Source organism: Callorhinus ursinus, unplaced genomic scaffold (assembly GCF_003265705.2).
Source record: "Callorhinus ursinus isolate GAN/ISIS: 27379988/994484 unplaced genomic scaffold, GSC_fseal_2.0 scaffold76, whole genome shotgun sequence".
Lineage (NCBI taxonomy): Eukaryota > Metazoa > Chordata > Mammalia > Carnivora > Otariidae > Callorhinus > Callorhinus ursinus.
In genome coordinates this window covers 1,845,499-1,860,564 of record NW_027397138.1, presented here as the reverse complement: position 1 = coordinate 1,860,564, position 15,066 = coordinate 1,845,499, and the positions used below count along the sequence as shown (strand labels likewise).

General features: G+C 38.5%; 1 protein-coding gene across 4 annotated transcripts in view; it reads right to left on the bottom strand.

Moving 5' to 3' along the window:
* MRE11 (MRE11 homolog, double strand break repair nuclease) overlaps positions 1-15,066 on the bottom strand; it is a 78,105-nt gene that overhangs the window by 49,354 nt on the left and 13,685 nt on the right. For 3 of the 4 annotated variants that reach the window (XM_025893520.2, XM_025893521.2, XM_025893522.2), the window contains 6 exons: positions 14,239-14,326; positions 12,778-12,919; positions 8,816-8,930; positions 4,576-4,761; positions 3,517-3,688; positions 2,187-2,267 (listed from right to left, as the gene is read on the bottom strand). In XM_025893520.2, coding sequence (XP_025749305.1) covers positions 2,187-2,267; positions 3,517-3,688; positions 4,576-4,761; positions 8,816-8,930; positions 12,778-12,919; positions 14,239-14,326 — 784 coding nt within the window. The remainder of the gene's footprint in view (positions 1-2,186; positions 2,268-3,516; positions 3,689-4,575; positions 4,762-8,815; positions 8,931-12,777; positions 12,920-14,238; positions 14,327-15,066) is intronic. The other variant, XM_073887150.1, reaches the window with a different exon arrangement.

Sequence of the window (15,066 nt, the reverse complement as noted above, 5' to 3'; positions counted from 1 at the left end):
GGAGGAGAAACTGAAGGCAGAGTCAGAAAGGAAGCTGCATTTATAGGCCAGATAAGAGAAAATCAGGGTTCAACTTCAGCAATGACAATGGGATAGACATAGACAGAACAGACCAGATTACTTACTGTGCAACAGGTAATACTTAATTCATTTTGATCTTGTAAATCTACGAGGTACAAACCAAGGGACAAAAGATCCAACTGTTCAAGATCATATAGTAACCCAGGCATTCTGACTCTTGACTATACCCTTTATCTTCACACTATATATCCCAGAATTTCTCAAATTTTAATGTGCATACAAATCTCTTAGGGATCTTGTTAAAATGCAATTCAGTGGGTCTGATATAGGGCCTGAGATTCCGCATTTTAAAAAATTTCCCGGGGTGCCTGGGTGGCTCAGTTGTTAAGCGTCTGCCTTCGGATCAGGTCATGATCTCAGGGTCCTGGGATTGAGTCCCGTATCGGGCTCCCTGCTCAGCAGGAAGCCTGCTTTTCCCTCTCCCACTCCCCTGTTTGTGGTTCCCTCTCTCGCTGTGTCTCTGTGTGTCAAATAAATAAATAAGATCTTTATAAATAAATAAATTAATTAATTAATTAATTAATTAATTAATTAATTCCCCTCACATGAGGGGCGCTTGGGTGGCTCAGTCAGTTAAGCTTCTGACTTGTGATTCTGGCTCCGGTCACAATCTCAGGGTTGTGAGATCGAGTTCCGCATTGGGCTGCCCACTGGGCACAGAGTCTGCTTGGGATTCTCCCTTGCCCTCTGCTTCTCCCTCTCTCTCTCCCCCTCCCTCTCTATAGGTAAATAAATAAATAAAAGGAGTAATTGTTTCCCAGGTGATGTCAGTGCTGTTTTGATTATTCCTTGAGTACCAGGCTTTGGGGCGCTGGGGGGGGGGGCGGTGGTGGTGGCTCTTGGACCTCACGGAGATCTAAGCTGGAGGTAAAGATGTGGGCATCATCACTCTATAGGTGGTCCTTAAAGCCATATGCCTAGGCTGAAAAGAGGGCTAAGACAGAGGATGGGTCAACCATAACTCGAAGATAAGAAAGCCAAAGAGTGATTCAGCCAGATGAAAACAAGCCGCTCGCTTTGACAACTGAACATCTTTTCTACCTGAGCTGGTAGCATGAGAGCCTTGTTTATAGTGGACTGAGGAACAGAATGTTAAATGAGTAGGAAGGGCTATGGATTTCGAGGGGTCTGGAAGAAAATAAAAGACAGGGGCAGAACTCATTGAAAGAAGGGCAGAGGGACAAAAAAAAAGAGGCCTGTTACTTTTTTTACACAATGATGGAAACAAATAAGTAGGTTTCCAGGCATAGGAAGCGCTTCAATTTCTTTTAATTTTTTAATACTCGAAAATACTTAATTCTTTCCACATATTTCTCAAGCACTTGCTATATGCCAGAACTGTTCTGAGATCTCTGGATATATTAGTTAACAAAATTCACAAAGTTCCATGCTCTCGTGGAACTTACAGTTTTGTAGTTGAAGACACACAATAACCAAAATAAATACATTGCATATAGCAGGTTAGGAGGATGTGTTGTGGAGAACGAAGAACAAGCAGAAGAGGGTAAGTGAAATCAGGAGTGCTGGGGAGAAGACACGGGGGTGCCATCTCACTGGGGGGCCTCGCTGAACAGATAAGGAGGGGAGAGTGTGAGCGTAGCGCTGCAGGAGGCCACACGGAGTGAGGGGAAAGAGAGTAAAAGATGGAGTGAGACTTGACCAACCTATTAAATAGAACAGACTATTCAGAAAATGAAAAAAATAAGAAAAAAAAAATCAGGGCGCCTGGGTGGCTCAGTCGTTAAGCGTCTGCCTTCGGCTCAGGTCATGGTCCCAGGGTCCTGGGATCGAGCCCCGCATCGGGCTCCCCGCTCGGCAGGAAGCCTGCTTCTCCCTCCCCCACTCCCCCTGCTTGTGTTCCCTCTCTCGCTGTGTCTCTCTCTGTCAAATAAATTTAAAAAAAAGAAAAAAAAATCAAATTTACCAGAATCAAACTATGATTAAATCAAATCCTGACAGCTTTATTATTTCTGGTGCCAGATGGTGATTGCTTTTATTATTATTGTATATACTCTTCTTACTAATTTTTTTAAAAAAATTATGTAAACTGTATAGTACTATCCTCTGAAAATCAATAAAGTTTATTTTATCTACAAAGGACTTACTCGTAGTCGTATAAGAGGCTTCTCTGGCTGTCGAGAATTTCCCAGACGTTCTCGTTCAGCATTTTCAAGCATTTCTTTAATCTCAAAATAAAAATATTGTCATGACTTGGGGGAAGGACACTACTCTAGCGGGCAGAGGTCAGAGAGGATACTGTTCAACACCTACAAAGCAACCTCCCACAACAAAGGATTACCCAGTCTAAAATGTCAGTTTTGTCAAGGCTGAGAGACCGACATAGGCCTGACCAACCAATCCATTTTCCACCTCCCAGGGACACTCCAACAGAAAGCAGTACTAGGAGTTGATCTGGAATGACTGGGAAAACAGGCTCTTTCTGCTCTAAGGACTTTGTGAGTCTGGGGGCCACCCGGCAGACATACTGTCCTCAGGGTGAAGCTTCAGACAGCTACCTACAGAGCAGGTGTCATGGGGGCTAAACACAGAAACTGCAGTCTTAATGTGAGTTTTTGGGTCTAGTCCTCTTGAATCCAGCATACTCCAACTTTTCAGCTATGTGAGTTACATGTTACCAGGAAGGCCGTGACACTGGGTGAGTGATTTCATCTAAGGTTCGGTTCCTCTTTCCATAAAATGCAGATGACAGGATCTACCTACCTACAGCACTGTTGAGCAGATTAAATGCAAAATGCTATCAACAGTGCCCAGAATATATGAGCAATCGATGAATATCAGTGATAATTATAAGAACTACAGCAACTACAAGCAATTAATGGTATTAAGGTGTCAATTCACACGTTATCAAGTGCATCTAGGCAACTTCGGCAGCAGCTCTAGAATTTCTCAGAAGTTCAGGGGTGGCAAATCTGCATGGAAGGTGAGGTATGGTACTTATGCGGAAGCTACAAGGCGCAGAGCAGACACATTTAAAGATTTCATGTGGGGTAGCTTTCAGGCTGAAAGGGATGCTTAACAGAGATTATTAGAGATGCTAAGGCTTTCCTCATCCTCCACAGTATCCTCCCATTCCCAATCAAAGCCACCGTCGGCTTTCATAAATAAAATGAACAAATTATCAAATCAGAATAAAAACAAAGAAAAGATTATGTGTTAGGTATTTGAGGAAGAGGAATGGAACTGGGAGGGGGCTTAATTAAACAAAGTTTCTTCTACCTTTAACATTCTTCCATCTCCAAGATTTAAAAAAGTGTCTTTGATACAATTAAACTCATGGAACAGCATGCTTCCTTATGGGCTTCATGAGACTGTAACAAGTACAAAGACTTCTTCTACTCTATGGGAGTATTTAATTCAATGTAAATCAACTCTCAGCTAAAGCAGATCTCATTGACCTTTATCTAGAGGAATTACCTTCTCCAAACAGAAGCTCTGTATGGCCTGGGTTACTTTAGGATTATCTGGGTTAAAAATGTCTGGATGATCAGCCAGAACAATATCCTCCATGAAAAACTGCCGCACTGTGTGAAGAGGAATTTTCTGCATATTCATCTTCCTTCCTTTTATACGCAGCAAACCAACATGTCTGAAATGAGGAGGGAAATGAAAGTCTAGTCACACTGTAAATTTTCTCGGAAAAATCTGCACACCAAAACTATTGTATCTCTGAGTTCCTACAAAATATTTCTCTATAAAATCATACTCTTAAAAAAATTTTAATGTTTTATCACCAGAAAAAAATGTTAACATTCTTCCCCAGAATAAAATCCACTTATCTCTCCCTGCCTAAACAAATATACACTTTAGTGAGGCAAGACAGACAGTAGGTAGGACATAATGTTACTAGGACTATGACAGTAGTATCGATGGTAGAGACTATCACACATATACAGATTACGTGAGTATATACATACACAGACATACATAAAATGAATTAGCAGAACTCTGAAGAAAAAAAGCCAAACTTACATCCCACTACCATAGTCTTTAAACCTATTATTAACATAACAATCAAAAGCTGAGTGGATTCAAAAGGTGAAATCCATCATAAAAATTGGGCTTAATCACTGTTAACTACTTTATCATATAATTCCCCTAAAGAATTAAAAGAAATGAGATATGCTACAATGTTGCATTTATAACCAGAAAAATCTCAATTAAATGGCTTTAGGTGAATTGGTTTATAAATGGACTTTGTGAAATTAGTAATCATCATCCATAGCACTCTAACTTGAAATTTAATTGGTAAACGTGTTAGCCCTGAATATGTCTAATAAGCAGCAAAATCATTACCACCACTGGGACGCTATCCTGTTGAAAATGGCTTTAAGATCTGGGAAAATAGACTACACCAAATAACCAATCTTCATAAAGAAATCTATCATATAAAAAACCATCAGTACTTTGAACCTGTAGGATGATTGTAGCAAGAATTTTATTGTAATTGATTTGCAAAACAAAACAATTACTTACTTCTTTACAGCTTCTCCTGGGGAAAGAGAAGTAACCACTGAACTGCCAGGTTGTGATACATAAAAGAGTTGCTGTTCATTTTTGGTTGGAGCTATTTTACACTCATGTTCATGGCCCCAGATAACAAGATCAATGAAGTCATCCAAAAATTGTTCTGGAATGAAGTTAGTACTTCCGTGTTTACTCCTATACCAAGATTTTAAAAAATAAACATCAATGTCCAGAGATACAGAAACACTTCATAGTAAGTAAAGCTGTACAGACCTTTCTTTCTCCATTCATTAAAGCCTTATTACATCTCTTATTTGTGCCAGAAACTGTTCAAGGGTTTAGGGGTGCAAAGATAACACCTAATTCCTGCCCTCAAAAGCTTTACAAACGTGCAGGACACAGACAAGTAGGAGCCGCAAGAGAGAAACTGGTCAATTCTACACTGAGAGGCAGATTGCAAAAGGCTTTACGGAGGGAAAGTCAGAAAAGCATGCACTCTATCAATAGTGTGGCTGAGCAGAATGAAAGCAGGGAAGAGCTGGGAGTGAAATCAGAAAAGCAGCAGCACGAGCTCTATCAATAGTGAAACGTATAAATTGCTTTGATTATATATAAGGGGGGGGCGGCCAGAAAATGAAAGTGAATTAAGTCTTTGTAGAATAAAACAAATTTGTAGAATAAAAACAAATTTCTAAAGATGTCCAGCCATTTTTTAACATGTTTGTTTACTGATAAGAATGGGAGTTAAGAATTTCAGTCTTACATAAGAGATGACTTTTCAATACTAAATAAAATACTGTAGGAAGATTTGCAAACTCCAGTTTTATACCTAGATTAGTTGTCATTATTAAAAGATACGTGAAAACCCAAAGTGAGGAAAGACAAGAAGGAAGTTTTCCCTAACACTGACTTTATCACTGGGAATTTAAGAAAAAGTGATCAAATACTTCAACCTAGCATTCACTTAAGGCAAATCAATATTCATTCATTCAAGAATATTTCCTGCAGGTCTACTCTGTGCCAGGTGTCCCAGGCCTGTTCTAGATACTGAAGACACAGCAGGGAACAAAGTCCTTGCTAGTGGGGGAACAAGCAATAATACAGTATGTACATGTGTGTGCCTGTGTACTCATACATAATCTGTCAGGTGGTGGTAAGTGCTGTAAAGAGAAAAAGGGAGAAGTGACACAGAACAGGAATGTTACTATGCAGAGAGGGTGGTCAGGATAGGCTGCTCTGCCAGGCGACACATGAGCAGAAAACCACGATGAGGGATCAAGCATGCAAGGGAAGAAAGTCCTTGGCAGAGGGCTGAGTCCTGGGCAGAGTCCTAGAGCAGATCGATGGCAGAGGTGTTGAAGTGGGAATGTATTCAGTGAGTTCAAGGACAGCAAGGAGAGGAGCATGGCAGAGCAGAAGGAATGCAAGGAAGGGCTGAAAGTGAAATCAGAGAAGCCGCAGGCTCGTGTATCTAGGGATGTTTTTATGTAAAAAACATCTATCTAGGGTATGACATAATCACAGTTACTGAAGAAACACAGAATAACTTGAATACCATATGATGCAACTGTGCTTTCATAGAGCACCAGCTCTTCATGGAAGATGGAAGATTATGCTGGTGGGCTGACTCTGATTTGTGACTTAAAAGTTGATCAAAACATCCCTATGGAAATATTTTGTATGATAAGGTGGGCTCTTCTGCTTCAGAGTCTACTTTCTTTTTCAGCCAGAGAAAGAAACCGGCCCATGTATAGACACAAATTGGAAATAAAGTAAAATATAAAAAGCTCCTAAAAAGTCACTCACTAGGACAAACCCTGTTTTTTATAAGTCCATGAAAGCAATAAAAAAGTACGTAAGAATGCAGAGGGTGACAAATGAGCCTAACAGTATTACAAAAGAACTGCATAATCATGTTGAAGGGGCTGGGGGAAAAGAAGCTGGCCTAAGTAAGTCCAGAAGTGGTGTTTTAACTAGATATAGTAAGGCTAAAGACAAAAATAACTTACATAAACACTAGTTGGCAAATTTGTTTCTCATGGGTACAGGTCAGCAATTTTGAAATGACCTTATATGTCAACCAAGATTGAAAAAATTAAGTAAATATATTATAGATAAAATGATCCAGGTTTCTGTTAGAGAAAGAACTCCCACATAAAAAAAGGGAGAAGAAAAAAAATGAACCTGTCGGGCTGGGTTAGAATAAGTACAAACTCATGCTTGCGTGTGTGTTTTTAACAAATACAGACGTGTTTTCACGGGTTAGGATATATACACATATTTCCTTAACTCTGATCACTGAGGGCTAAGAGAATCCCAGCAGCAACAAACACATCTATCGGCCGTATATGGGTTTCTAAATACTGTTCTCCAAAAAAGGCAATCAGGGCTCTGTGGAAAAGTGGTTGATTCCAGGGCTAGGGTAGAAAATACAAGATGAGCCTGGAGCATCTTGTGGTACCAGAAAGTGAAGGACATGATCAAAAATAAATAAATAAAAAGGAAGAGGGCATGATGAAAGGACAAAGAGGCTAAAATACAAGAACTCTCAATGGTCAAAACTGGAACAATTAGAGCAAGAACAACAAAAAACCTGACAGTATTGGATTATAACGCAAAGGATAAAATAAATATCCTTCAAGTCCATAACAACATAAATAAATGAACAAATAAACGAGAGAGAAGGGACAAATCTTCCTTATAGAAGAATTTCAATTAATAAATGCAGAAAGAATGAGGGAAAATAAAAAACAACAACTGCAACACCACAGTATTCATTGCTGGAAATGAGATCCACCAAAGGATGCTAAAATTAGCGGGCAAAATTTTAAGGCCAAACAGGATATTCATATACCCTCCAATTATTTTTCCCAAAATATTAATTACAAAATGGAAAATGGGACCTTGACCCTGGAGCAACCTGGCATACACCACCTTCATCACATGATCAATGTTAACATCACCAGCAACTAACCATTATCGACATCATACTACCCGTTCCCATTCTTGATGCTGCCATTCCACCTCTCATTCTGGCTGAAGTTCTTGGAGTCACTTATGATTTTTCCTTCTGACTTTTCCCTACTTTGGGATAGTAGAAAGGGTAGCAGAACTGGGAAGCCCTAAGCAAGTAGAAACACAAATTCCCAGTGGTGCCAAGTTATAGGAAGACCGCACTTACTAAAACTCTGGCCTGCTGCTCCTTCTTTGAAACCCACTGTTTGAGAGCACACATAAGGCTGCCTCGTAAGGCCTTCCCTTTCACTGGGCACTTAAGTGGGCTTTAGTACCACAGTATTCTGCACTGAATAAATTATCTGTTCAGTACATAATAAATTATATAATCAGGCCCAAAACCCTTTGGATTCTTCCTTGTAACTTCTCAGGTTTGTCCCTTCCACATCAGTTTCACTGCCATCACTACCGTCATTCCACACTTTAACTGTAGTCACCACACAATAAATCTTTCATCGAGTCTTCCTTCCTTTCAATCAGTCCTGCACCCTACCAATAGATCAAACTTCCTCAAAATGCTAACAAAAGGCAGCTGATCTAGCTATATTTAATATATTCTAGAAAAACACCTGATATATGCATCAGGAGATGCATGTAGGAGTATTCACAACAAAAAGGTTTAAAAAAGCAAGACTCTGGAAATAACACAAAACATCCACCAACACAAGAAAAACTGTAACGTACAGATCAGTGAAAATTAATTATGCTTTTAGCATCAAAATGGATGAATCTTAGTAATATAATGTGGAACATAATAAGCCAGCTACAAAATATATAGCAGGGTTCCAGTTGTACCAAAACTAAACAAAATACTCGTGACAGATATAGATGTGATTAAATGATAAAGAAAAGCAACAGATTGATTAAATACAAATTAAAAATAGTGCTTCCCTCTGGGTATGTAGAAAGAGATGGGGTCAGGGAAGTGCATGGGATAATGTACTGGTAATGTTCTACTTCTCTGCTGAATTTAAGAGTATTCAATTTTATGGTTATTCTTGTGCCTTATCCATATGTCATAAATATTCTTTACAGATATCATTTATTGGAAACAATTTCAAAATGCAGTCACACAAAGCACATGTAAGTTTTGCATGATCCTGCCCTGACAACTTTCAAAGAATAAGGAATAGTTTATGGAAATATGGAAGCCTGGAAACAGAGATTTGAGGAACCTCAATACTTGACTCAAAAATTAAAAAAAAAAATTTTTTTTTCCAAAAAATACTTTTACCTGTTCTGATGAATCACAAATAAGTTAAACCAAGAGTTCTCATCTTCTTTTGGTCTCAACATCGTTACTTTTTTATTGATGAACATTCGATAGAGCCTTTCATCTGGAATGGAACCTGAAACATATTATTTTAAAACTGGTTTCTTACTTGGTTTAAAAATGAACGTTTTCCTTCTAAATTATGTGCTTCTCCAAGTATTTCATTTTCTTACTAGAGATATATTTGAAATCTGGAATCATTATTTACAAATGATTGTGTTCTAGGTTCTTGCATGACAGCTGCTGAGAAGACACTTGTAATTTAAAAAATGTTTCCCATGTCAGGCATACATACCTTCAAAATGTGGAAAACATGGAATGAAAATTTGAAGTTTTCTATGCTTAAATTCTGATTAAGATTTCCAGTAATACTGTTTTTCACTATCCCTTTATTATACATACTTTTGATCTAATATACACATTATAAACTAGAAATGTTAAAAAGGATGGTATACTTAAATACATTTATTTTTTATCTCATCCTTTTTAACATCTTTATTTTATAATGTGTATACTAGATCACTATTCTTTTTTATTGTTATGTTAATCACCATACATCATTAGTTTTTGATGTAGTGTTCCATGATACATTGTTTGTGCATAACGCCCAGTGCTCCACGCAGAACGTGCCCTCTTTAATACCCATCACCAGACTAACCCATCCCTCCATCCCCCTCCCCTCTAGAACCCTCAGTTTGTTTTTCAGAGTCCATCGTCTCTCATGGTTCGTCTCCCCCTCTGATTTACTCCCCTTCATTCTTCCCCTCCTGCTATCTTTTTTTTTTAACATATATTGCATTATTTGTTTCAGAGGTACAGGTCTGTGATTCAACAGTCTTGCACAATTCACATCGCTCACCATAGCACATACCTTCCCCAATGTCTATCACCCAGCCACCCCCACCCCCCCCCCCCCCCCCCACCCCCGCAACCCCCCCCTTGTTTCCTGAGTAGATCACTATTCTTATATATATATTTTTAAAATAAGGATATTATGCTTTTTATTAATGTAATAACTTTTAAATAATTCTTCCTGTACCCCAAAGGATCACCTTAGTCTAGTGGAGAAGGCCAAACAAACAACTAAACACACAAATTCCACTTTTAAATATCATAAAAGGGAAAAAGGATGCTAATATGGCGAATATCAGTGGGGGGACAAGTTGCTACTTTATGCAGTCATTACGGAAGGCCTTGGAAGAAAAGCCAATAATGCAGAAGCCAAGAACTGGAAAAAGTCTAGCTTCTTAAAGAGAATTTCTAGAGTGTGACCAATGGAACAGATGGTGGAATACAGAACACATAAACGGGAAACGAAAAAGTCAAGGCATACAAAGTCCAGGGCATTAGAAGGTTGATTTACTTAGGTGTTGAAGTCTTAGAACGCTGACAAAATCTGAAGGTAGGTAGGTGAAAAATTTGAAGGGAAAGGGCAGGGCAGTTTAGCCAATTAGCCTCAAGGGGGGCAGGGTGTTTATAGACAGGAAAGGAAGTGGCAAGCAGGGAGAAGGGGGATAAGTGATTCCTTTCCCCGACCCCCGCTTCTGCCTTAAAGTCTGTAAGAAGCCAGAGAGAAGCATGTGGGACACAGAACCTTAGGGACCAGTTTCCGCATAGGTCAGGAGTAGAGAAGAAATGTGAGATGAAAGAATCTGTTAACTGTAGAGAGAGGGCTGGGGTGAGAATGTGGGGTGGGAGGTGGAATCCAGTTAAGGAGAACAGAACAGGATGAAATGAGAGTTTGGGAGAAAATGGATGACCTCAGCAATGCTCCAGGCAGTGCCTGAGGCATATTGAGATCTGGCTTAGTCTGAAAGTAGGAGATCACCATTTTCTGCAGATATGATCCCTAGCACTGCAGTGATTAAAATACCTGTTAGCATCTTTTTAAAAGAGTGTATTTCATGGGCGCCTGGGTGGCTCAGTTGGTTAAGCGACTGCCTTCGGCTCAGGTCATGATCCTGGAGTCCTGGGATCGAGTCCCACATCGGGCTCCCTGCTCAGCAGGGAGTCTGCTTCTCCCTCTGACCCTCTTCCCTCTCATGCTCTCTCATTCTCTCTCTCTCAAATAAATAAATAAAATCTTTAAAAAAAAAAGTATATTTCACTTCTTGCTCTACCATTTGGGAAATCAGACATAACAGTCTGATCTCATTTTCCTATCTCTAAAATATAGATAACCATGATGCTTTTCTACTTTTTAGAAATCATGAGGGTGCCTGGGTGGCTCAGTCATTAAGCGTCTGCCTTCGGCTCAGGTCATGATCCCAGAGTCCCGGGGTCAAGTCCCACATTGGGCTCCCTGCTCAGCGGGGAGTCTGCTTCTCTCTCTGACCCTCACCCCACTTGTGCTCTTTCTCACTCTCAAATAAATAAATAAATAATCTTAAAAAAAAAAAGAAAGAAATCATGAAAACTGGACAAAGACTGTAAAAGTTCCCTAGGGTTAAGTAAACCACCCATCATAATTATTCTTTTAAAAACATATACAAAGAGGGGCTCCTGGGTGGCTCAGTCGGTTAAGTGTCTGCCTTTGGCTCAGGTCATGATCTCAGGGTCCTGGGATGGAGTGCCCAGTCAGCTTCCCTGCTCAGCGGGGAGCCTGCGTCTCCCTCTCCTGCTCCCCCTGCTTGTGCTCTTTCTCAACTGGGCAAGTAAATAAATAAAATCTTAAAAATAAAATATACACACATATACACACAGAAACTTGAATGAAGTAAATAAAGTCTCCTAAGCTTCTATTATATTAAAATCACTCAAAAATATAAAAACTATGTTAAGGCTACAGTGTGAAATTTTTCCTAATTTCTCTCAGGGTTCATGATTTAACAAGGAATACAATTTTTATTATTTTTTTAAATTTTTTTAAGGATTTTATTTATTTATTTGAGAGAGAGAGAATGAGAGAGAGAACACGAGAAGCGGGAGGCTCAGAGGGAGAAGCAGACTCCCCGCTGAGCAGGGAGCCTGATGCGGGACTCGATCCAGGGACTCCAGGATCATGACCTGAGCCGAAGGCAGTTGTTTAACCAACTGAGCCACCCAGGCACCCAGAAATATAATTTTTATAATTATACACAATAAAAACAGCAAAGCCATAGCATTCATAAAACAAAGTATCAAGCTGAACTTAATCCAAGGAAGACTCAACAGACTTTGAATGCACTCTAAATAAAATATTCTTTGATTTTTTGTTCATATGGAATCAAGCCTAGCAAATAGGTTTTCACCTACTGGACACTAAATAAATTGAAGATAGCCAAGTTGATAAAGCAAATATTCTAAGCATTACAGATGACAGCTCTGAGCTAGCAATGTCTAACAAAAATACAATGTGAGCCTCTAACACAGGCCAAATATGTAATTTTAAATTTTCTAATAACCATATTAAAACAAGTAAAAAGAAACAGGTGAAATTAATTTAAGCTAATATATTAATAAGGTATTTTACATTTTTTTCTAAGTCTTTGAAATCTCCTGTGATTTTATATTTACAGCGTATCTAAATTCAGACCAGCCACATTTAAGTGCTCAGTATCTATATGAAGCTGGTAGTTATTGTATTGGACAGCAAAGCTTCAGACATTTCAAAGACTTCCAAGATACCAAAATGCAGCTTTTCAAATTACTCTATAATTCTAACATTCAGGATTCTATATCTGAGTCTAAAAGAAAGAAAAAAATCAACAACAGAAACTAAAGCAATTTTTTTTAACCAAAACTGCTATTAAAAGATGTAGTGGTCCTTATTAAATATAAAAAATTTCAACCAAAACCTATCACTTTTTATAGTCACGCATCAGGAATAATTAGAATGGCCTCACTTTTTTCCATACAGCAACAAAGTTAATTCCAGAATTTGATTTCAGTTGTTGCTTAAGCAACTATTTATTGACATAAACAGTAAAATAAAATCATCTTACCTAAGCCATATAGAGCAATTTTTGTGCTTCCTTTTTGGAGCAAAACTGGACTAATGTCTATCTTCTCCACAGACGCTGAACGTCCAAAGTGATTTACAAATCCAGCACAACTTAAAATATCCAGGGCGCAGAGTGCGTCTGCCTATGCAAAATATTTTCAAAGAATATTAATGTATAACTAAAAAGAAGTAATCTACATATCACATTACCTATTAAAGTATATCCCATATACTAACTAAAACATAGATTAAGATAGTGCCTTCTCAAAACAAAATTACGATAGTGTAAGTACTTGCTACCTTTCTTCAATTACAAATGACCTACTGCAACTAGAACCACGTGTTAAATATAAAGTTAACATTTCATCAAAACTTAGGATGTGAGGTGCCTAGGTGGCTCAGTCGGTTAAGCATCTGCCTTTGGCTCAGGTCATGATCCTGGGGTCCTGGGATTGAGCCCCGCGTCAGGCTCCCTGCTCAGTGGGGAGTCTGCTTCTCCCTCTGCTCCTCCTCCTGCTCATACTCAACTCGCTCTCTCTCTCCCCCAAATAAATAAATAAAATCTTTAAAAAAAAAAAATACTTATGATGTCTTGGCCACCAAAAATAAAAACCAGGGGCACCTGGGTGCCTCAGTTGGTTAATGTCCCACTCTTGATCTCAGCTCAGGTCTCGATCTCAGAGGCATGAGTTCAAGACCAGCATTAAAAAATAAATAAATTAGGGCGCCTGGGTGGCTCAGTCGTTAAGCATCTGCCTTCGGCTCAGATCATGATCCCAGGGTCCTGGGATCGAGTCCCACATCGGGCTCCCTGTTCGGTGGGAAGCCTGCTTCTCCCTCTCCCACTCTCCCTGCTTGTGTTCCCTCTCTGTCTCTCTCTCTGTTAAAAAATAAATAAAAAAATCTTTAAAAATTTTTTTTAAATAAGTAATTAATAAAAACCAGCCCTGAATTAAGTGCTTTGTAATATTAAGCAGACCTCTTAAGTCATGGGGGAAAAAAAAACTAGGCAACTAATGATTTATGGTATTAATGATCAGATAAAACAAAAAGATATTTTAAGTGCAGGACCTCTATTTTTGCTTCCCCATCAAACAGGCAATAAGATGATCTAATTTAGATTTAAAACTTTTGATGAGAAATCATTTCCTACAGGTAAGATTTTGAGATAAGAGACACAAAAACACCAGGTAAACTATAAAGCTTTATACAAATGTTAGGTATTCATTCCTACTCCTGGTTACTTATTGTCAACCTCAGCACTAATGAAATAAAAGCATACCTCACACACCAATTATTAATCCAGATTTTAGAAAATTATCTAAAAAGCAGTATAAAAGCTTATATGAATGTACAAAGTCAACTTGACTTTCTGACTCAATTTGACTAAAAATTTCTGGGAAGAACAAGAATGCTTTCCGCAAACTAAAGTGACAACAAACTGTAAGAACCCAATAATTACCCCTGTGGGATCATCATGATTGCCATGAATACTAAACACTGGAATCGAAATGTTGAGATTGTCATCTTGGTAGTTCACCCACGGAAACCTTAAAAAAAAAAAAATTAATGTTTGTATAAAAGACAAAAGCTGTTTTCCCCAATATCCTCCTCTAAAAAAATTAATGCAATTATGGGCTAACTGGATGATATAAGTAGGCAGACGACCACTAGTTTGGAGCTTTAAAGAAATAAAATGACCGGCAACAATTCATTTCAATTCAAGTTTGAAGTATCTCAAAGTACTACACTTTAAAGAAAACACTGCAATATACAGTATTTGTGAATTGTATCAAAGAGAGTTATACCTGACTAATGGAAAGTAAAGAGGCCTTAAGAATTTTGAAAGCCTTTGTATATAGTTACTTGTAGGAGAAGGAGGGAAGGAAACACATCCACTTTGGAATCCAAGATTCAAAATTCCAGCTCTATCACTTACTACTTGTGCAATTTACAAGTCTCCCACCCACTTCTGCCCCTAGTCATCCAGCTCCTCTTCTCAGAGGCAAATGCAATTTAGAACTTCTAGTGTATCTCTGCAATAATGTCCTATACCTTTATTAGCAAATAAATGCATCTCCTTCCTTCTTACACAAATGGTAGCACAATACAGATTTCTGTACCCTGCTTTTTATTTCATGTTTTAGAAACCATTCTATATCACCACATAAAGAGCTTCCTTGTGCTTTCTTTGGCGGGACAGTACTTCAATTGAATGGGCTATCATAATGTGTTTAAGTAGTTACCTAACCCATGGACATTTAGAATATTTCTAGTTTTTTTGCTTTAC